Source organism: Rhipicephalus microplus, chromosome 1 (genome assembly GCF_043290135.1).
Source record: "Rhipicephalus microplus isolate Deutch F79 chromosome 1, USDA_Rmic, whole genome shotgun sequence".
NCBI lineage: Eukaryota > Metazoa > Arthropoda > Arachnida > Ixodida > Ixodidae > Rhipicephalus > Rhipicephalus microplus.
In genome coordinates this window covers 94,468,149-94,492,499 of record NC_134700.1, presented here as the reverse complement: position 1 = coordinate 94,492,499, position 24,351 = coordinate 94,468,149, and the positions used below count along the sequence as shown (strand labels likewise).

General features: G+C 49.4%; 1 protein-coding gene across 2 annotated transcripts in view; it reads left to right on the top strand.

Annotated features, from left to right (window-relative positions):
* The first annotated feature begins 260 nt into the window (after window positions 1–260).
* Window positions 261–24,351, top strand: part of LOC119178394 (uncharacterized) — a 50,056-nt gene continuing 25,965 nt past the window's right edge. Inside the window, exon 1 of one of the 2 annotated variants that reach the window (XM_075885364.1) lies at window positions 261–406. In XM_075885364.1, the coding sequence (XP_075741479.1) occupies window positions 346–406 (61 nt within the window). In that variant the 5' untranslated portion in view covers window positions 261–345. The remainder of the gene's footprint in view (window positions 407–24,351) is intronic. The other variant, XM_037429598.2, reaches the window with a different exon arrangement.

Below are 24,351 nucleotides of genomic sequence, written 5' to 3'. Positions count from 1 at the left end.
ACAGCCGTTTGCTGGGCTGGTCGTTCCATTTGTCCCTGACTTCGTCTTTCTCTTTCCTCCGCTGCCAAGTTCAACTGGAGCCCTTGTGTTGCTTCTTGTCATCACACATATCAGACACCCTTGATACCAGGAAGTTTTGAGTTGCGTACCTTGTATGTTACTTGTAGCCCACCCTGACGTCTATGCACGACAGTTCCTTCTTTTGTTTTTGTTCGGTGCTATCTCTCGCGAGCAGTAAGCGGATAAGAATGCGTCGTATCAACTTCGTCAAGACAGGACGCACATGAGAGAAAGGGGATGGCTGCATCGCACACACACTGTTCTTGAGTCAACGTACGCTTGGAAATGAAGTTCTCGGGACCACTCTTCGCTTTGGCCATTTTTTCGATTTGTTCGATCGCTCGAGGTAAGTGCGAACTACCGATTCCTCGTGAATAGTCAAGACTTATCACTTTTCTAAGTGCGGAGCATTTAGGGGGCTGTGTGTTTTTATGCTGTCATCGTCGCTTGGCTTGACGCAGTAAAAACAGCATGCGGCATAGACATCTCTAGTGCACGCTCGTGTCAAAGAAAAGTCGTCCTGTTCTTCTTCGAGCACCTATATAATGATAATAAGTGCGACGCACTTAAGGGGCCCGGGTTAGTGCAGAAAAACCCACGTACAAAAATTTTTTTAAGCAGCAAGCAAGATATAGAAAACGAGAAAATGAAAAAAATGAATGTAGAAAAAGGAATATAAATAAATAGAACGAAAAACAAAAAGAGAAAATAGTAACATGCAAAAATAATTGATAGAAAACCAAAAAGAAACAAACAAGTGTAACCATGGAGCCTCTCAGTACCTTTGGGCTTGACACCATATAGTGTGTAGCTGTATACCTTTCTTATAATTTAAATTTTACCCTAAGCATCAAAAAGTATCTTTAAACCAGTGTTGTACACGTTTCTATAAAAAAACGAAAGCTCGTTCTTTCCCATTTTTGTAACGAATTCCCGTTACAAGTTTCCTAAATGCAAAATGGACTCGTTGCAGTTACATTTTTAAAACTGGAATGGGTCGTAACATTATCGTTACATTTGAATTTCGAATCTAAATATAGTGCTGGATAATCTCAAGGCTAAATAAGTGAAACATATAATGTTCATTTAGCGTTACGTATAATTTACGAATTGAACATCGGCAGCGACAGTTTATATGTAGATAAAAGGAGTGTTAGAAAACGATTTTAGACGAAATTTTTAGAGGTCACCGGTGTTGTGCCACAGACATGTTCCTCGTTCGGGAGCACGTCTGACGAGATCGAGCCCTGTTCCGACGAACTGTCTACCCCCCTCCCAGCGCCGCCTTCCGTGCAGAAGAACCGTGCAGTTCCGAGGATAACGTCGCTTCCTCCGCCGAACCACTTTGCAGTTCCGGGTAGGGCTACGTCTCCCCCTCCGAGCCGGAGAACTGGTCTGAGAGAATGGACCAAAGACGCTGTTTAAGGCCGAGCCGGCCCCATGTTAGGAGATTTTGCCCCAGCCGACGTTGTCGTGCTGGCCGGCCCTGTACAAACGACAACCTGCTACAGTAAACGCTCCTTTTGTTGCTGTTTTCCAAACGGATTGCCTCTCTGTTTCACCTTCGGGCTAAGGCTTCATCGAAGTCCGCTCGACGGCTCGCCGCTCTTCGCCACCGCTACCATCGCGACAGAGCAAAATTCATAACAGTGGTTGGCAGCTTCGGGATACGATATCCTACGTTTGGCACGCCGGATCAGACCCCTGGAAGCTCGAGCACGACCGACCTGATATTAGCGTTTGAATACGCTGGGGTACGCTACCGCTGTTCTCATCGTTCGGCAAGCTGGGACAAGCAACCCCGGATCTCAACATTGGCAAGTTGGACCGGATCCCTGCAGGCCTGACGACACCCACGGCACTGTTCGAAGGCAGCCAGGAGTTGGACCATCGTCGGCTACATTGGTTGGGTGAGTGCCCAACGTTTACTGTTCATTTCGCCAGACCTCTCTAGCACAGGCAAATGTTAGGAGAGCGTTTTGTGTTTTTTTGTTGTAATTTAAATATTCACCTACTTTAAACCACGAGATTAGTTTTAGAGTACGGTGAATATCAGTAGTAGAGTATCACGAGGGACGAGATCGCGATGGAGCAGTACCTGGTGCAGGACCTCCATGAAATTTGTGGAGCCATGGGGATTTCCGCCGGGTCCGCTAAAACAAAGGAAGCGATTCTCGAGGTGATGCGGGCAGAAAATGTGACTGCCGATTAGGCTGACGAGTTTTGGGAGGTCATCTGTGAGGAAAAGCAGAAGGCCGAAGAAGCTCAAAGGCACGAACGATGGAAGGCCGAGCAGAGACAAAAAAGGACAGAGCATGCTCTCAAAATGAGAGAGCTTGATCTTAAAATTCAAGCACTTAAGTGGGAGCGAGCGAAACAGCAGCTCCACAGCTTTCAGACAGGCAAAAACATCGCGCATTTTCTGGATGATTTTGAAGTTTTTTGCACTAATGTGGGTGTTAGCCGCGACCTTTTGGTGGAGAAGCTCGCCACGTTGTTGCCGCGCAAAATCGCGCATGTTTTGAGTTGTTTACCCTACCAGGAAGCAGGAGATTTTAGCCAGGCTAGATACAATTTCATAAGATATTTTTTTCTTTCAAATCCTGCTGAAAGTCGGAGCGATAGAGACAGCGCCGAAGCACGCCGTAAGGCGCCAGAAGTAGACGCTTGCCGAAGAGAGCGAGAGGATGAATCGCGTCAAAGAGAGCAGGAGGCCGACTACGAAGGCCTGCGAACACGGGTTATCCTGGAAAGAGAGAGAGAACCCTTACAAACAAGAGAGACACCTTCAGGCGAGTTGATTGGCTTTAAAGGCGTTGGAAATCCCGTTCTGTCGCAAGCAGAGACAGCTAGCAACGGGCCCGAGGAAAAGCTAGCAAACCTATCTGGGGCTTTGACTCCACAAACTGAACGCAGCGTACTTGCGAATAAGAATGCCAGTGCTGTGAGCACGGCGATCAGTTCTGTTGAGAAGAGTTGCCGGCGAGAACATAAGGCAAAGTTGAAGAACGCCAATCGCGTGAAAGTGGCTAAACGCCATGGCTCTCGAGGTGCCATGCTCAATGTCAGGGCTCAGGTCGGGACAAAGCTCAATAAAAGAAAGTTGAAGTTCAGGCCGCTGCTGAGATCTAGATCAAACGCGAAGTGCGTCGCGAAGAAAGGAACTTCAATAAAATTCCGAAGCCAAATACTCCGTTTCCTCTCATCTCCAGAGCAGACACCTAAAAATGACCACAAAGATAAGTTGGTCCAGCCGCATAGAGTTTTGGCAGAACCTGGCGAAGGCAGCGCACTTGTTAATAAGTGTGTCGGGGCTTCCAGCGTTCCTAGCCATTCGAAAAGCAAAAGGCCTCGGCAAAAACGTAGCACGGGAAAGACGAGAAGCGTCAAACATGTTAAAGCAGTTGTTAAGTGCCGTGACGTCTTCATTCGAGACGCCAGGTTCAGGGCTACGCGTAGGATCGCGAAAGGGTTCTATAGGAAATGTTTGAGACTCATACCATCACTGAGACCGAGATTAGGCGGGAAGCACATGAAGAAAGACCGAATTTCAGGGAAATTCGAATGCCGAGATCCCCGCCTGGTCTTATCCTTTTCACTGCCGCGTAGATGCAAGTGGGGAAACGTTGTGAGCGCTTGAGCGGTAACACGAGCGGTTGTTCTCCACCATGGCGAAAAGGTCGCTGGTCGAACCGGAGGGGTAAACGACGCAGTGCAGGTGCCCCTTTCTTCGACTTAAGTGGGTCGGTGCTACTAAGTTCGGCGAACAAGTTGGTTCGTCGTCCCATTGTCCAGACCGCAACCCTCGAAAGCTGTGGAGTGCGCGACTCCCCAGAGTTCGTCTGAGATAGTGCTGCCTTACCAATACCAAGAGTGTATTTTGTGCTTAGCTTTGAGAATTCTTTTTCTAATTTTGTCGTCAGCCGTTCAGAAAGGAATGCGTCTGAATTTTTGTTTTACTTTCCTTCTCATCGAAAAAACTGACATTGCTATGGTTGTTTCATTATTTTGTTTTCATAAAATTTAAAAAGGTAACAGTCAGTGTGTTTAATTTAACAGAGAAGGCTGAGTAAGAGGCCTGTTTAAAATGCGTTCTTTGTTTGGCATTACGTGTTGGTAAGCGTGGCAGTGTAGGTTAATTTTCACTTTGTTTTGTATAACGCACGCAAGTTTCATTCTTTCGTTCTTATTTCAGTCTTATTTCATGATTTTTACTCTTATTGTCTTATTTTTCAAGCGTGTTTTATCTTGTTTTGATCATATTGGCTGCGCGCATTGAAAAGAGAGCTTGGAGGAGGACGAACTTTGTTAAGTTGACAATATGATGCTTGCAGGCGACGCGAATGTGCGTGGTTCAGGATTGCTCGGTGTACTAAATTGTAGTTTCGGTGCTAAATTGAACAATCCTCAGAAGCTTCGATCATCCAGATTCTGGCTAAATCACAATTGAGAATCGCTTAAAAAAAATTCTGTTTGGTTTAGCGGTGTCATGCACTGACACTTAGCTAAAGGTGTGTCCGCATTATGTATTCCTCCCGAGATTCGTTGCTCGTGATGCTATTTGTTAGCCCAGCGTAATCTCGAGGAAACATTTGGTTTCTGCTGGCCCGGCGACTTGATCAGCATTTGGAGGGTGCTTGCTTTGGCCAGAGTGGTTCGGCTTTGTGTTCGACTCCGTCGTTCCAGTGAACCTCTGCAGGCCTATGGAAGTCTCAACGGGCGGAGAGAGCGGAACGGCTACCGATGGTCAACCAGCATCCCTCCTTTCGAGCCGCGCTGCCGGCTCAAAACTCCGGATGCATTGTCTGGCGGCGGGGGTGCTGTTGTGCCACAAACATGTTCCTCGTTCGGGAGCACGTCTCACAAGATCGAGCCCTGTTCCGACGAACTGTCTACCCCCCCTCCCAGAGCCGCCTTCCGTGCAGAAGAACCGTGCAGTTCCGGGGATAACGTCGCTTCCTCCGCCGAACCACTTTGCAGTTCCGGGTAGGGCTACGTCTCCCCCTCCGAGCCGGAGAACTGGTCTGAGAGAATGGACCAAAGACGCTATTTAAGGCCGAGCCGGCCCCATGTTAGGAGATTTTGCCCCAGCCGACGTTGTCATGCTGGCCGGCCCTGTACAAACGACAACCTGCTACAGTAAACGCTCCTTTTGTTGCTGTTTTCCAAACGGATTGCCTCTCTGTTTCACCTTCGGGCTAAGGCTTCATCGAAGTCCGCTCGACGGCTCGCCGCTCTTCGCCACCGCTACCATCGCGACAGAGCAAAATTCATAACACCGGCCATACCATAAATATGTAAACCTGCAACTTCAGTGGTCGTCTGTTACAAGTGCCACACATGTGACACTTTCTACATCAGCTTCAAAATACGCACTCAGAATACTGATTTTCACATATTACCACAATAGCGTTAAAGAGCTTGTATCGCTGTAATTCTGATGTCGGCGCCGGCATTGTTGGTTGTGCACGGAAACATAGGGTTGCCCATAAGTGAAAATTTGAGACAACTACAAATAAAAAAATATGAAAAAGCGTTTAGAGTTCGCATCAACTGAACCCAAACCTATTATATAGCCACCAGCTGGCGTTATACCAAACTGTCAGGTAATTGCTGTAAGCTGCTTCGGAAAAAAGATATGCGAACATCATGTAACTAGACGGGTCTTCCTAACGCATATAGTGTTGCGTGGCAGAAGCGTACAATTACTCCAGGTGTCAACACATAATAATTGCAGAACGAGTGGGTGTTCTAAATATTGACCCATTAGGAAGCGCCTAGACAAAGTCAACAGCTGCGTAGGTTCGCGTTTCCCTAACCGACGTGTAGTGGACTTCTCCCTAATTCGCTAAAAGAAAAAAAAGTATAGTGTAGTGGGCATTTCGGAACTGTTTTCGCAGTGGGCAGTCTAAAATAGTGTAAGCACAATATTGACAACGTTTGACCTTCTTCTTCATCTGTATATAATCATCATCACGAAAAACGTCGTCTTCGTTCGAAGGGTTGATCAGGCGATTCGGCCTAATAAACGCCGTCGAGACACCAACGCTGCTACTGTCTTACAGAGTGGTGGAAGTGCTTTGATCCCCAAGTCCTCTCCGACGTCACGTTGCCCTGAAGCTTCGTTCGGGTCGCCGCTTGCTTCCCCCGTCCGCTGTCATGGCTCAAGAACCGCTGCCCGGAACAGTCAGCATCGCTGTCCAACAAACCATTCCTGCGTGGATCGTCAACGCCCGGCAGCGCGACTCACCCATCTTCTGTGGTCTTCCACGCGACGACGTCGAGGTATGGCTAAAAGAATACGACATGACCAGTGTTTATAACCAATAGTATGAGCCTCAAAAACTTCGTCACGTCGCCTTCTATCTGTCCGATGTCGCGAAAACGTGGTTTTTTAACCACGAGAGCAGCTTCCCGGATTGGCCCACTTTTGCTCAACAAGTCCGTAGTATTTTTGAAAAACCGAACATCCATTCCGAAGTGTCGAAACGAAAGCTCGATGGGCGTGCCCAACTTCCCGGGGAGACGTACACTTCGTACATTGAAGACGTCCTTGCGCTTTGCCACCACGTGAACTCGGCGATGACAGAAGCTGATCGTGTTCGCCACATCATCAAAGGGATAGGCCATGTCGCGTTAAACGCTCTGGCTGTTAAAAACCCCACCACCATTGAGGACGTCATCACGACATGTCAGCATCTTGATGAACTTCAAGCCATTCGATTGCACCCAGACTTCCCAGACGCCAGTTACAGCCGGCCTTCCTCGGATGTGGATTTGCGCGCGCTGAGTCGCACTCTGATTCGCGAGGAACTTCAAGCGCAAGGGTGTCATGCGCACCCGCCCCTCGGCCTCCCTCTCAATCTGCCGGTCTGCGCGACATCATCAAAGAGGAGCTCTCATCCATGGCTGGGGCTCTCCCATCGAACACTACGACGCCACCAACACCACCTATGACGTATGCGCAAGTCGCTGCCATGCCAACTGCCTTGGTTCAGCACGCGCATCCTGTTCCTGCGCAGTCCAACGTAGCAGCATTTGCGCCACACTTGCCTGTCCCAGCGCCAGTACCAGCGCCCGTGACAGCTCCAGCACATTACGCCCCCTGGCGCTCGCCTCGCCCAATATGTTACTATTGTGGAATTCGGGGCCATATTTCACGATTTTGCCGCAAGCGCCAACAGAACGAACGCCGTGGCTACGATGTTTACGAAAGGGATTCGGAGCCATCCCCGAACCAGTACCAGCGACGCCCTACGACACGTTCCTTCTCTCCGACTTCTCCACTCGCCGCACCTCGCCCCTGCTATCCCGGACGCCGCCGGTCCCCTTCACCTCTACGACGCTCATTATCTCCTTTGAGACCGGCTGTACCTACTTCTGACTACCACTCAGAAAACTAGCTGGTGCAGTTTTTGGAGGGAAAGCTGCATCGCTCGAACAAACACCAAGACCTCCAGAGGGCCCAGCCAACTTGTTATTGGTGTATGCGGAAGGGGTACCAGTTCAGGCATTGGTGGACACGGGGGCTACTATTTCTGTTATTCATGCGGATTTGTGTACTCGTCTACGTAAGGTTACCACACCTTATACTGGCACTCTCTTACGTAGCGCAAATGACTCGCAGATACGGCCATCAGAACAGTGCATCGTTAGAGTTTTCATTAATGGGATCCGGCATCATATTCAGTTTGCCATGCTGTATTCCTGTGCTTTTCTGCTTATTTTAGGATAGGACTTTCTTTCTGATGCTGCTGCTTCCATTTCTTGTCGACAATGCCTCATAAATATGCGAGAGACGGATGATATTTTCCCGAAATTATCACGTGACCGGCTACGAACAGCCAATGACTTCCTTGTGCCACCTAACCACGAGCACGTTATCACGGTTATGTCTGACTCCATTGACCACGGTGACGTCCTAGTCAGTCCATCAGCCCGTTGTCTATTCAGAAGGGTTGCACTTTCATCGAGTCTTGTCCGCTTCTCCAATGGCACCACATTTTTCGCAGTACTGAATATCACCAATGAGACGATTCTGCTGACCAAGGACACTGTTGTAGTTTCCAGCGTGGACACACAACCTATCTCTGTAGCGGCTTCAGATACCAGTCTGGTGGAATCACGTTGAATACCAACAGATGCTCCACCCACTACGGCTCTCGTCAATACCATCAGCACGGATCTCACTCCCCCGCAAGCAGACGAACTACTGGCGTTGTTGTCTAAGCATAAATTTTCTTTCGACGTACGTACGTATTCCACTGCTCTAAGCCAGACTTCTGCGGTGGCTCATCGTATACACACACACGGAACTTCTATTGTCCGTCGTCGACCATACCGTGTTTCTTCCAGCAAACGCGAGATCATCGACAAGCACGTTGCTGATATGCTCAAGCAAAACATCATCCGCCCCTCCTCAAGCCCTTGGTCGTCACCTGTCGTTCTCGTAAGAAAAAAAGACGGTTCGGTGCGATTCTGCGTTGACTACCACGCATTAAACAAAGTAACCAGAAAAGACGTATATCCTTTGCCTCGCATTGATGATGCCTTAGATTCCTTACAAGGAGCGGAATATATTTCGAGCCTTGACCTGCGCTCCGGTTATTGGCAAATTCCAATGCACGAGGATGACAAGGAAAAAACTGCCTATGCCACACCAGATGGGCTTTACGAATTGAACGTCAAGCCTTTCGGCATCTGCAATGCGCCAGCAACGTTTGAACGACTGATAGACACTGTATTGTGGAGCCTTAAGTGGAAAACATGCTTATGCTACTTTGACGACATCGTCATATTTTCTTCAACATTTGAACAGCACTTGAAGCGCCTGGATGAAGTTCTGACGTGTCTCGCAGCTGCTGGCTTTCAGCTCAACACCAAGAAGCGCCACTTTGCTAGCAAAAGTATAAAAGTACTCGGACATCTCGTCAGCAAAGATGGAATCCGGCCTGATCTCGACAAGATTACCGCCGTTCTTCACTTCCCGGTGCCTCAACACATCAAAGAGCTCCGAAGCTTTCTTGCCCTTGCGTCGTACTTCCGGTGCTTTATACGAGACTTCGCCATCATTGCTGCGCCACTTCACCAACTCCTTTCTTCGGGAGCGTCATACGTATGGTCGGCCGAATGCCAAATGGCTTTTGACACCTTGAAACGTGCCCTCACGTCTGAGCCAGTGCTTTGTCATTTCGATAACGCCGCACCCACTCTCCTCCATACTGATGCCAGCGGACACGGACTCTGCGCTGTACTTCTGCAACGAACAGAGGGTTATGACGAACGTGTGATCGCATACGCAAGTCGCACCCTCACAGCAGCAGAGAAAAACTACACCATCACTGAGCAGGAGTGTCTCGCCGTTGTCTGGGCCATCCAGAAGTTTCGACCATATCTTCACGGCCGCCACTTTACCGTCATCACTGACCACCACGCTTTGTGCTGGCTGTCGACGTTGAAGAATTTGTCTGGACGTCTCGGTCGCTGGATACTTCGTCTCCAAGAATACGAGTTTGACGTTATCTACAAATCCGGCAAGAAACACAACGATGCCGATGCCCTTAGCCGCTGTCCTTTGCAATCCTGATCAGGCACTCCTGGCCTGTCGCCAACTGTGAGTGAACCCATCAAAGTGCCTCCGTCAGTTCATTCACTCGCCGCTGTCGATTTTCTTTCTACCTTTAACAACTACACGTTTCCATCCCACCAACGCAGCGACACTTACTGTCGCTCTATAATGCAGCGCCTTCAAGGCTCCTCTCGTCCTCCCAACGCTCGCACCCATCGACAGCTGCGGAACTTCAAGACTGAAAACTCAATCCTTTACCGCTTTGTCTTCCACCCCGAAGGACAGCGCTGGGTTCCTGTTGCTCCTCGTTCCCTAAGGGCGCAAATTTCGGAGGCGTTTCACGATGACCCCAAGGCTGGTCATCTCGGTTTTCAAAAAACCTATGAACGCATCTGCAGTCGTTTTGCCTGGCCTGGCCTTTCCAACTGCGTAGCGCGATATGTTGCGTCATGCTCGCTATGCCAACGCCGCAAGCGACCCACTTCCTATCCGGCTGGTCTCCTACAACCTCTTCCGTGTCCTAACGCTCCCTTCGATGTCATTGGCATTGACCTCTACGGACCGCTACCAATATCAGCTAGCGGCAAGCGCTGGATTGTCACAGCAGTTGACCACTTAACAAGGTACGCCGAAACAGCTGCACTTCCTTCAGGATCAGCAGAGGGCATTGCCACGTTTTTTCTGGGGGCAATCTTTCTAAGACATGGTGCACCACGCATCTTATTGAGCAATCGCGACAACGCGTTTCTCTCGAAACTACTCGAACAAGTCCTCCACGCATGTAATACGATTCATAAGACGACATCCAGCTACCATCCTCAGACTAACGGCCTCACAGAGCACTTCCATCGAACTTTGACCGACATGATATCTATGTATATAAACGCCGACCACACCAGCTGGGATACCATCCTGCCATTCGTGACTTTTGCTTACAATACCGCTACGCAGCGCATCACGGGCCATTCCCCATTCTTTCTCGTCTATGGCCGTCAACCAACATCTCCGCTCGACATCTCCTTTTTTGACGTCCCTATGAACTCGTCATCGTCCTCGAGAGAGCAAGCACTTAATCTCTCGCCTGGCCGATTGTCGCCGACGCGCCCACCTCGATACGCAGGAAAGCCAACAAGAGCGGAAGACTCGCTACGATGGCGTCCAGCGCGTAGTTCACTTCAATACTGGAGACGAAGTACTGTTGTGGACCCCAACGCGAATTCCCGGCCTGTGTGATAAGTTTCACTCACGTTTCATCAGCCCCTACGCTATAGTCGAGCAGACGTCTCCTGTTAACTATCAAGTAACCCCTGTTGTCATGCCTCCCGACGGCCGTTTTCGTGGTACGGAGGTTGTTCACGTGTCGCGCCTAAAACCATTCGTGCGCCGTACACCACCGTCATAAACAGCGGCCTAATTGGCCGCTTCCGCGCGAAGAGGAAATTAGTGTAAGCACAATATTGAGAACGTTTGACCTTCATCTTTTTCATCTGTATATAATCATCATCACGAAAAACGTCGTCTTCGTTCGAAGGGTTGATTAGGCGATTCGGCCTAATAAACGCCGTCGAGACTCCAACGCTGCTACTGTCTTACAATAGTTTAAAACAGCTAATGTTACGCGTGGTAACGATCTCTTTTTGCAGTTGAAACAATCTCCGAGAACCGAAGTCATGCTAGCAACTGAGAAGGCGACTCACATGAAGCCCGATTGCGCTATCACGTTCTTCTCTTGAAGGCTAAGCTTAAGTGTCATCAAAGTCTTTTTCAAATGGAAATTGCGACACATCCACCAATATAAGTAAATTTTGTGCACTGAGAACTACACCATGAGGAACAATACATGGGCGTTTAATGAGTGCTGATCCATTGTCGGAAGGTGAATTATTGCATTGAATAAAAAATGATAGACCATTTTCCCGAAGGGAATCCTCATGGTATGCAAAGCAGCTGCGGTGCGCACAGCGTTTACCCGGTTGAAACGGGCGTCCACGCGGGTGCTCAAAGAACGGTTTGAAGCAGGACTCGGTGTAGCATTTACCGGAGTAAACGTTTGTTTGCGACGCAAAGATACGTAAGCCGGCTGGGTTTTGTGCAAGTTTCATCGCAGATAAATGAGCTGGAAGAGTAGGCAAATTTATTCACGCGTCCACAGCTGCCGTATGGGAGACCAGCGCTCGATAAGTGGCGCGCCGAAAAAGAGCACCTGGCGGAGAGTCGGGACACAACTCAGCTGCTCGCGCCCAGATGACTAGCCGCAGTGTACCATTCTGAGAGCACGCGTGTGCGCCGCTGCCATGCTTCACTTTGGAACAAACAGCTCGAAAAGCCATCGCGCCAGTAATAGTCCACTGTGGATTAGAAAAATAACTTTGTCTAAAGGCTACTCTCGCAAGAAAAGCACTAAGAAACGGATAACAGACCTGCAAAGCGGACTGCGTCTATACGTATTGTATCGAAGGGACAGTGCTGTGCCGCGATGGCAGCTTCCTCGTCCTCATTTTCGTGCTTGTGTGCTCGATTATGGGCTAATGCTAGTACTGGCTGACATGCCCCCCTTCATACTTTCGTGCTGCGACGATACCACGCTGCCAACATCTGCAGTAAAACAAAAACAAATGCAGAGGTAGTGGTAGCGGCGTCATTTTTTTCTGGGATCGTTTGTACGTCCTCGGTATTTATGCACGAGGACGTTGATCAACCAAACTGGTATTCTTGAGGATTGGTGATCACTGCTATTCTTGAGGGCGCGGAATGGATTAGCGACTACGGCGGCCGCACTTTAATGGGGGTGAAATATATAGAATACTATACTAAATAAATAGAACACCCGTGAACTAAGATATATGTGTGCATTGGAGAACACCGAGTGGTCATAATCTTGATACGCGTACTGCAGCGTACCTCAAAATGATAGTTTGTTTGGCACATAAAAGAACATAATTTATAAAATGTCGATCTTGAACAGTCACCTTCATTTTCGGCCGACACAGGCAAGCGGAAAAACTGAAACTGTATTGTTAGGTGAACTAAACGAGTGAAAATCGTAGACATTTGATACTTTTCCAGCAAGGCATAAACTCCGATGTTACTTAGCCACGGCAGCCAGGAAGAGAACGCATCGGCTGACTCCAGAAATGTAATTAGGCTTCGAGTAGTCCACTGCTTTGTTCGTAACAAGAACCTTGTCTTTTCCACAAACGAAGTCAAACAGAGGCATCTCTGCATCGAGTGCTCTTTGGGAGAGTATCTTTTAAAACAGCTCAGAGGCGTAGATGCAGGTGGCCCCGCACAAGTCTTGTGGACAAGGCAGCTTTCTTTTAGACGCAACTCTTAACAAAAAAAAAAATACTAGCTGCCTATCGTATTATTCAGTTCACGTGGTATGTTGGTGGAGGTCAGATGAATGGACGCATAAAAACTGTGTTAGTCCTGAAGTGCACGACTCAACGCTCAGTGGGCCAGAGGAAAAAAAAAAGTTGCCATAGGCTATATGTTGCAAATACGCTCGTTTTATTTCCGGCAAAACGCCGTTCAAACTCGACTTTTAGATGCGGAAGCATCTTATACTCGCGCCTTGTAGTGCGCCGTCCGCGCCGTCCGCGCCGTCCGCACCGCTTCTCGAACATTCGACAGCTGACGCGCGCGCATGCGCCGTCGCGCCGTCGCCCACTCTTCCACCATCTGTGCATCCCTTCCTCCTCTACACACCGCGCGCGCTTCACTGCTCCACCATCTGTGCACCCTTCCTCCTCTACACACCGCGTTCGACATCTACAATTATCCTGATTCTCCAGTGGACGCGCATGCGGCGTCGCGCTTCGAGAACATTCAACAGCTGACAGTGCATGCGCCGTCGAGCTGTATATATACTCAAGGTCGGCGCTCGCTCGCTCAGTTGCCGCTCGTCGGTTGGTTTGTACGGCGCGTCGACGTCCAAGGTCGCGGTGAAATGAATTCCAACGAATCCACAAACACAATGATCGACGTCCCTTCGACCAGCGCCGCCCTTTCGCATACGTGTGTACGTGTTCACTCATTTAACACCCCCTCCTACAACCACGTTAACCAATTTAGCCATCGACCCAAGTAAGTCGCAATTTAACACCCCATTTTACAACCACGTTAACCAATTTAGCCATCGACCCAAGTAAGTCGCACTTTAACACCCCGTTAACCAATTATATGCTCCGCATCCTCCTCAGTGTTCCCCCGAGGGAAGCTGCGGGCAATTTTTTGGCCCTGGTTTCCACTCGTGGCTGTCTTCAGTATCAAATAAATATAGCAGACACGCGCCGCTCGGTTTAGAAACAAGCCTTTTATTATAATTATGTGATTCTTAAAAGAGACAAGAAGAGAAAAGTGGGCCCCGTAACTGTCTGCATCGCAGTGCGACACCTCAACAATAGCTCACCAGGGAGAAGGGTAAGGACGGATTAAAAGAATGGGATTATAGGTATATATAGAGAGAGAGAGCAGAAAGGAGAGAGCGTGGCGCCGGGACAGCGACATACGGAAGGAGAAGATAGGAAAGATGGATACGGTTGCAGCAGTCCGAGCACGGGGCACCACTCGGCGAGAGCTCTTGTCGGCGTCAGGAGATGGCGTAGGGCAAGCCAGTCGATCAGAGCTGCGCTGCTGTCGGAGATCGCAGGGGCGCAACCGGTCGGCATGAAATCCAGCACGAGCCCGACAGCTATAGACAAAAGAGCGAGAGCGGATTTTTTTTTTTTTTTTGGCAAGAGAGTGAGAGCAGAAACTTTTTTTTTTTTTGACAAGAGAGGGAGAGCATAATTTTTGCTCGCCTGACCGCTTGGATGCAACGCCACCTCCTCTTTCTACATTCTCCCTTTCCTCTATACGTCCTGCCTATTTTTATATACGGTTGCAATAGAATACGCAGCAGTACCACCAGCGCCGTTTGATTTTCTTACGGTGTTGCGCGCACGCACCGCCTCTACCAGCCACCACTCTCGTCTGCGGGAGCAGCTGAGAAATGCGCGCTCTCACCGCCAGGGTGGTCGTAGAAACTCCAACGCAGGTTCCCTATACGGACGCTGCCTGCTAGCCATTTGAACTGGCAGGCCACGTCCGTAGGGCTGCTTCGGACGCGCAACTTAATCTGTCTAGTGTTTCCACTCGATGTGCGGTCTAACGTTGTGCGTGGTGGAGAGGATGATGTGAGAGAGAAGTGTTGCGAGCGGACTAAGAAGCCGGCAGCTGCTGCGGGTCAGGGAGAGAGTGACGTCAACGCGCAGCTGCGACTTGACCTTCTTGGCACCGCTAGAACACCCGCGGCGAGGGGGTTGTTTGGACACAAGAAATAGCATTATATGGGCAGGTGAACAAGCTGCTTCGCATATAATAATGTGCAAAATACAAGATCCTTGTTCGCGCTTAGCAAGGGCTTCATATCGACGTTTGTATACGACTGACAAGCTTTCCTTTCTCCTTAACAATCTATTAGCAATGTTGAAGAAACATTCCATCGAGCGCTTAGGAGTTCGGCTAAGTTGTACGTAAATAAATAAGAACAAAGTCACTGCCAGAAGTAAGAACAGAAAAAAGTCGATCAATATAGGTAGTAGGGGTGAGGGCAGGCGCAGCGGTTGGAACGAGAATGTATCGCTGGATCTACTTCTAGTATTTATTGCTTGACAGCCGTTATTAGTTCGGTAGCTGTTGAAATGAATGACAATAAAACCCAGGGGATAAATGACATGTCAAACGAATGCCTGGTCAAACGCAACCGTCATAGGCACCAGACAGGTGCCACTGCAGCACCCACTTCTATTTCGTTGCGGTCCTTTTTCTAGCCATCCAGGTTCCTGGACTACAAAAGACAGTTTGTTGACAGCTGTCGGTAGCATGTACGAGGTACTGAAGGGCCGATTGAGGCATGGAGCAGCAAAAGTACACGTGACAAGAAAAACATCCCAGGAACTAACTCGAAGAATTGCAGTCACTGAGCGCGTGAACATAAAACATATATAAACGAACGAACCGTACACTGCACGCAGCAACGGTGCACACTTCTAAGGGATATAATTACAAAGTGTATAGCTTTGACGCCGTTACGTTTGGGCCCAAGACCAATTATACACAGTCAGAAGTCACTGCGGGGGATTAAGATGGTTAGCACATTAGTGCGTTACTCACTTTTTGTGCCTCATGCGTTATAATTGGTTGCTCTGTCCTGTGGGCTATTAACCCGATACGCTATGATGTTTCACACCTTTCTAAGACACCACAGAGCTAACGCAGGTGCTCTGCTGACAAGGTCACATGGACGCGTTCCAGAGCCGCCAGAGTACACACACACACACACACACACACACACACACACACACACACACACACACACACACACACACACACACACACACACACACACACACACGCAGAGGCGTGGCCGTTGGCTGTGTGGTAGAACATCCGCTTGCCACGCTACCTGAGCTCGATCCCCACTTGGACTAAGACATCCCAGGCTCGGTGCTTACTCTGCTGCAGGATTGTACCATGCCGCGTTGGTCTAGTGGCTAAGGTACTCGGCTGCTGACCCGCAGGTTGCGGGATTGAATCCTGGCTGTGGCGGCTCCATTTTCTATGGAGGTGAAAATGCGATAGGCCCGTGTGCTCAGATTTGGGCCCTCGTTAAAGAACCCCAGGTGGTCGAAATTTCCGGTGCCCTCCACTACGGCGTCTCTCATAATCGATGGCCGTTTTGGGACGTTAAACCCACATATGAAATCAATCACCCACACACACACACACACACACACACACACACACACACACACACACACACACACACACACACACACACACACACACACACACACACACACACACACACACACACACACACACACACACACACACACACACACACACACACACACACACACACACTAACAAACAAACAAAAGCTACTTATGAGTTGGCGGACCGGAAACGTCACCATGGTTAAAAAAATTGGCACATCCCTTCGTACAGTGGGAATCGATTATATGCGAAGCACGAATGAGAAAAGGTGATGCCACTTTAAAATCAGCACATCGTTACGAGGTGGAGGTAAATGATGCCGTATATGGCTTATGTATCATGAATATCATGTTTAAATGTGTGGTTTACCTTCGTCATCTATTCACGTCACGTGATACCAAATTTAGTATATGTATAGCTAGCGAAACGGCCACAAGCACGCTATGAGCATGGTTTGTTGTCACGTTCTTACATGACACGTGTGTCAGGATTATCATGTTTTCACCAGTCATATATTTCATCATCCATTGACGTCAGGTAACACCAAACTTGGTACATGTGCAGCTAGCAAACGGCCACCAGGGCATCATGAAGGGCCCAATATACTCCAACGGGACGTTGACGCGCGCGCACGCTGGGCACATTGACGCTACGTTAGCAACACGCGAGCACTCTCTAGTATGATGCCAGGCGCCACCAGCGTGCGTCGGCGCGGCCCGACGGCAACCAGCGCGAAACGCGACATGCTGCATTTCCCGCCGATGCGTTACCCCGTCAACACTGCGTCTCCCTCTTTTTGTGGAGGGACGCCGGACGCGCTGAAACGCGCATGCGTCAAAGCAACGCAGCGCAGCGCACACCTGTGAGCATATGGCAGGACCGGCGCCACACGTGGCAATGCCGGCGTGAGGACGAAATGAACGCCGGCGAGCACGCGCACCGCGTCACGTCGAAATGTATTGAGACCTTGGCTATGCCATGTAGTCATGTTCTCACAAGACACGCATCTCATGATTATCATGTTTGAACCAGTCACATACCTTCGTCATTCATTGGCCTCACGTAATACCACATGTGGCATATGTGAAGCTAGCGAAACGGCCACGAGCACATCATGAGCGTGGCATGTAGTCATGTTGTTACATGACACGCATGTCATGTTTATTATGTTTGGATGCCTCATTTACCTATGTCATCAGTTCGCGTCATGTAATACCGAGTTTAGTACATGTGAAGCTAGCAAAATGGCTGCCAGCGCATCATGAGCGTGGCATGTAGTCATGTTGTTACATTACACGCATCTCATTATTATAATGTTTGCACCAGTGAAATAGTTTGGTTATCCATTGGCGTCACGTAATACCGAATTTGGCATATGTGAAGCTAGCGAAACGGCCGCGAGCGGATCATGAGCGTAGCATGTAGTCATGTTGTTACATGACACGCAACCTATGTTTATCATGTTTGCACCAGTATCATACCTGTTGTGGCGTGACGTCACATATCACCTGGGCATCTAGGATGGGCATTGCTGTGCGGCCTATCACGTGGTTTTCTGCCTATATATATATACGTGTGTGTTCTGTAATAAACTTGTCATTTGTTCCTCGAATGTTGTCGGTTTCTTACGTTATAGCACTGGTGACGGAGATGGCATCTGCCCCCCGTTCTAGCTCAGTACGAAGGCAGTATCATGGATAACCAGCAATTTACGGCCTGAGAACAACATCAATGGCGTTCCGGGTTCGGACTGACGGAACTCGGTGGCTGCGAACTTCGGCGAAGATCAACGTCTTCGCCGGAGTAGCAACTGATTTATAAGTACACTGCACCTTGTCTGAATGATGGCACGACTAGGAAAGCTAGACGAGTTTGACGAGAAGAACTAAAATTTTGAATCCTATTTGGAAGTTTTCGAGCGTTTCGTCACCGCTAATGACATCATGAAGGAAAAGAAGCTCGTAGTATTCTTGAGTGTGGTAGGATCACGAACGTACGAGGTGCTCAAAAGTTTGGTAGTACCCGCTGTTCCTGGAGACAAGACTTTTGATGAGGTCACAGTGCTGTTGAAGAAGCACTATAGCCCACAGTGCTCGGTCATTGCCGAACGTTGCAAATTTAACAAGCGAGCACAAGAGGAACAGGAAAGCGTCGAGGACTTCATAGTTGCCTCGAAGCATTTAGCAAGGAAGTGCAACTTCGGCCAGTTTCTACAAGACGCGCTGCGAGACGGAATGATGGTAGTCATAAGACACAAAGAAACGCAATGTGCATTATTTGCTAAAGAAGATTTAACCTTTGAGAAGGCATGCAAGGTAGCCCTGGATAGAGAGCAGGCCGCGCGACACACATCGTTACTTCATACCGATGGCAAGGAAGCGGCTGTGTATGTCATGGCGATATGACGCCCGGGAGGGTAAAAGAAGGGCAAGCTTCGGAAGTGCAAAGAAGCTAAGCGAGCCTGTGAAAGATGTGGTAAGGCGCATGCGGCTAGTGTTTGCTGGTATAAGAATGCCCAGTGTCACAATTGTTCGCATATTGGTCATCTGCAGAAGATGTGTCCTAGTACACAGAGAATACCAGACTGCCAACATTGTGGAGCGTGCTGATAGTGACTGTGAATTAGAGGTTTGCCATGCAGTGCGTTCTGGGTATGAGGTGGAGGTAAACGTCGAAAGGCAGGACCTCTGCGTGCAAATTGATACAGGAGCTGTTGTTACACTAATTCCTGAGAGCGTGAAGCTTAAACCATTTCCTCATGTCAAGTGCGAGCCATCTCGAGTCACCCTAAAGGAATCTGTTCCCCTAAGAGGCCAATGTGACGTTTCAGTCACGAAGGGAAACCAGTGTTTGCGACTGCCCGCAATTATTTTAAGTGATCAGGTCAAGCAGCTGTCCTTGCTGATGGGGCGAAGTTGGCTCGAAAGGCTTAGGCTTGACTGGAAAAATGAGTTCGCTCTGAGTGTCAGCGATTCCAACAAGGTAGAGGCGGTGAAAGGGAAGGTTCCAGAGGGTTTTTTTTTTCTAAGGAACCCGGCAGAGTAAAAGGGTACGAAGCAAGAATAGTGCTAAGCCAGAATATTACACCCATTTTCGCAAATGCACGAAACGTTCTCTTTGCGCTTCGAGAGAAAGTGGAGAGTGAGCTAGATCGGCTGGAGAATAGTGGGGTTATCCGCCCGGTAAATTGAAGCGATTGGGCTACACCTGTTGTCGTGATTCACAAGAAACATGGTTTGCTGAGATGGTGCGGAGACTACAATGTCACAATTAATCCTGTGTTCAAAACAGACCACTACACACTGCCCAAACCAGAAGATTTGTACTCTGCAATAGCTGGCGGCAAAGTGTTTTGTGTGTTGGATCTGTCAGCCGCATATCAGCAAATTCCGCTTTCTGCCGAGTCCCGACCACTGCTTACCATTAATACTCACAAGGGGCTGTTCGAGTTCCAACGCTTACCATTTCGGGTACAGCCAGCGCGCCCGTCATTTTCCAGTCTTCCATGGATACCGTAATCAAGGGTCTACCACGCGTGGGGTGTTACATAGATGACGCCAATGTGTCGGGGAAAGACGTCGCAGACTGTCAAAAGACGCTGGAACTAATCCTGCATTGACTTAGTGACTACAACGTCACACTGAACGAGGAAAAGTGCCGTTTTTTTTTTCGGAGCACTGTGGCGTATCTCGGACAGACAGTGTGCGCTGAGGGTATCTATCCTACACAGAAAAAAATAAAGGCGATCGCAGAAGCGCCTGCACCTACGTGCCAAACGGAGCTGAAGGCTTATCTAGGCATGCTAACATTTTACGCAAAGTTCTTAAGTAACCTAGCCTCTGTGGCAGAGGCCCTGTACCGTCTGTTGCGCAAGGGCGAAAGGTGGGCGTGGACACGGGAGTGCAGCGAAGCTTTTGCTTCTACGAAATGGTTTCTTGTGAAGAGTAATGTGCTCGCTTTTTACGATGTCGTGAAAACGACTGCTCTGTCACGTGATGCTTCGTCGTATGAGTTGGGAGCTATCATTTTTCATGCGACCCCAGATGATCACGAGAGGGCACTGGCGTGTACATCAAGAACACTTGCATCAGCTGAGAATTACGCTCAGGGCGAGCGGGAAGCATTAGAACTGGTGTTTGGGCTGAAAAAATTTCATCGCTACTTGTATGAACGAGAGTTCACTTTTTATACAGATCATCAGCCACTTGGAATTTAGGACAAGGCAAGCTCGTTCCGGCACTTGCCGCAACGCGAATGCAAGTATGGGCAATTACTTTGGGAGCGTACAATTATAAACTACCAAAAGGGAAAAAATTTGAGGTGGCTGATGCTCTGTCTCTGCTTCCATGGCCTATTGTAGCTGTCGATGAGCCTTTCGAATGTCTCTTGCTCTTTGACAGCATGCCCCTCAGTTCGGATGCAGTGGCGAGGGCCACTTTACGTGATCCCACTCAATTCTCCTTCCTGCTTACGTGATCCCACTCTGAGAATAGAGTGGATCCACTCTATTCTCGTTCGAGAAAACCATTCCACACGTTCTGAATTTGCGAGATCCAAGTCCGACATGCCATAAAACTGCTCTGCCACTTTCATGGCGTTGTGGTCCTCTATTTTGTTCTGGTTAGCGTTCTGCTTTGTTCTTTTTAACTTTTTGTTCTTTTATATACTTTGATTGACGCACAGGTGAATGTTGGTCCGGCTGCGGCTCTTTAAATTCAGCGTCAAGGTAAGCACACGTACGTCAGACCTTTATCACGTGGGGGGTTCGTCGTCCACTGGAAAAAGCCGGGCCACTCGACGACTTCTGGGCTACTTAAAAACGATTTATTACTTAAGCATTAAAATTATTAGTGGAACAATGCAAAGACATAAACGCAAATTTCCAGTTCTCACCGGAGCCGTTAACCCTGGCCTCGGGGGACCACCCTCTCCACACATACGCACACTACACGGCAGTTCACCGGCAACTCCCTCTCGGTCGCTGGACGTGCCCGCTTATGAAGCACGTTTGCGTCCGGGCGGTTGCGAAGTGGTTCTCTCTGCTGGGTCTTATCCCCACCGGTGCCGACGTGAGTGAGGGTGGTGTTATGACGCTTACCGAAGGTTGCCCATACATTTCCCCTATCCAAGAAATCTTAGCGTATCCACGGTGTGAATAATGATAAAAGGGGCGAATTTTCAGTGCGTCCAGTCGTCCGCCCATTCATCCGTCCGTACTTCCGTGCATCCGTCTGTCCATTCATGCGTCCGTTCTACTGCACACACTTCTATTATACCAACGTCATCTAGGAAACGAGACGAGAAATGGTGATGAGACAGCGCCATATATTATACTGTTCTGGAGATACCACCGGTTGCACCAGACGCAGGACAAGGTTAGACTTATGGCGCATTCACACTTATTAAGTGAAGAGAAACGAAAACTCCTGAGTGGCCGGAAAACCACGGCCGCACGCGTCGAAGATGTTCACAATCGTTCTGCCCTATCCTGCCGCCACTGCCACCGATACCTTGACAATTAGTTCGATTGTGCCTACTTTCTGAGAACTAGTACTGAATTTTATTTATTCACGCAAAGTAGTGAAAACAAACATCTCGCACCTTTTAAACGTTGTTTCGGCAGATAAGCAAGCAGAAACGACGCGAGCGAACGCACCGGCAGCGGCGGCGGCGGCGGCGCATTCAGCTGGCTGTACACAAACGCTAGGCACGTTGAGGCATGCTGACTCGCTGCCGCTGCACCGTCTACTTCCAGAGTTCTCGGCGATCGTAATTCAAGTCAGGCTCTCGATGAACGCGTCCTCGTTGAGGACACCAAGCTTCGTCGAGCTGCGCGAGTAGTTTGCGATTTGAGCCGATGCGAGCCAACGCCGACGCCTGTGCCACCATGTTAAATCTGCGGCCAGCTGGTTAGATCATGTGGTTTGATCTAGCGCAGTCAAGGCTGTGAAGTGTAAACCGGATCTGGTTTCGCATGGCGGGAAAATGGGTCTCGGAGCGATTCTTGCGCGCCGGTCATGCGGCGTGGTTTTGCGGCCGCTTTGGCGGTGAAACGAGCCAGTTTCCGGAGAGTTTCGCAGGTTTCGCTGTCTTCGAGGCCACGTGTGAACGCGCCATAAGATAAGCTTCGCCCATAAAAGGCGTCGCCTCACCGGCTCTCTTGACGACGTCCTTAGCTGTGGCGCTTGCCTACGGAGTAGCTACGACCTGCGTTTTAGGCTGAGGCATGAGTGGTGCACCGCTGGCTTCGTGCGCTCAACGAATAGCGTCCTAGCACCCAGTTCGGTAGTTTTCCAGCGCTGGATGCAGTTATCAGGCGCCTCAGCGATTATCATTGGCCTGAAGCCGGAAGTATGCGCCCTTGACGTCTGGCTAATAGTGGCGCACTAGGCGGACACTACCTTGTCGGTCGTGTTGAACAGCGCCTCAAGATCGGTGACTAGCTTGGAGTTGGCAAGCCTTCTGTTTCAGAGGTTGTGCTAGCACTCATCGTCCATGGCTGCACTGGGCGTCGCATTGATAACCATGCTGCCAGCCCTTGCCGTGGGCGCGGCGACTCTCTTAGCCACGGTATTACGTCCTTCGGAGGCGTCTTTGTTATCCTCAATTACAGCTGCTGCTTCAACAGTTCTTGAGGTTATTGTCTGGTCAGCGGCATCTTCGGCTGATATCAGCGTCTCTATACTCGCCTTTTCTTTTGTCGCCGTGACGCTGTTGTACAAAACATCGTTGTCCTAGGCTTGCATGAGTAAGACTTCCTCATCATTGTCAGGGAGGTGTCCACTCTCTGTGGCTGCCAAAGCGTCCATGGAGTTCTCGTTGTCATCAATGTCGACTTCTCTGGGGTCTCCCTCTGAATCAGACTCGTTCTAGTCTATTTCTGCATCTCCGAACTCGCCATCGTCCTCCCTCGAGACGTCGACAATATCGACCTTGGGCTCCACTTGCACCGCTATACGCGGCTGCGCGAATGAGGGGGCCAGCCCTCTTGCCCCACTGACAGCTGGTCATTAAGGTTAACTGACTGGATTCCCAGAGGAGGCAAACGCATGAAGAGGAGACAGAAAGTTAAATGGGCCGATGAGATTAAGAAATTCGCAGGTACAACGTGGCACCAGAAAGCACACTACCAGGTTGATTGGCAGATCATGAGAAAGGCCTTTGCCCTGCAGTGGGCGTAGTCAAGCTGATGATGATGATGACTTTACTTTTACTTACTCTATTCACAAGAATACGCATGAAAAGAGGGGGCCAGTCTCATGACTTTGATACACATGTTCAGAGTCTGCTCTAACTATACCGCCGATAATAAAGTCATGGAAAAAAAATGATGCCTGCGTGTCCCACCACCACAGTTGCGGTCGGTGTGAACCCCCACCCCCCGGAAAAAATGTCTGGCTATGCCTCTGTCTCAGTGCTTTACCGAAACATCAGAGAGTAGCCCATGAAAATAAAAAACATGTAAACAGCGCAATTGAAGTCCCGCCACGGTGGTCTAGTGGTTAAGGTACTCGGCTGCTAACCCGCAGGTCGTGGGATCAAATCCCGGCTGTGGCGGCTGCATTTCCGTTGGAGACGGAAATGTTTTAGGCCCGTGTGCTCAGATTTGAGTGCACGTTAAAGAACCCCAGGTGGTCGAAATTTTCTGAGCCCTCCACTACGGCGTCTCTCATAATCATATGGTGGTTTTGGGACGTTAAGCCCCACAAATTAATCAAAAACTGCGCAATTGAAATGGTCGGCCGCTACTGCATCATCACAAGGCCGAGGAACCGTTTCGCAGAGCAAAAGACCAATCGATAAAGTCGGTGCTGCGTCATGTTGCCCAAAGGCAAAAATACGTCACTTCGCGTACGAGGAGGTTAGGGCAGGCGCTACATAGGTGCTTTTGAATTGTTTCTAGAATTGGGGCGGCCGCGCGACACGCAGTGCTATGATGTCGCAAAATGCAATCGCTGGGG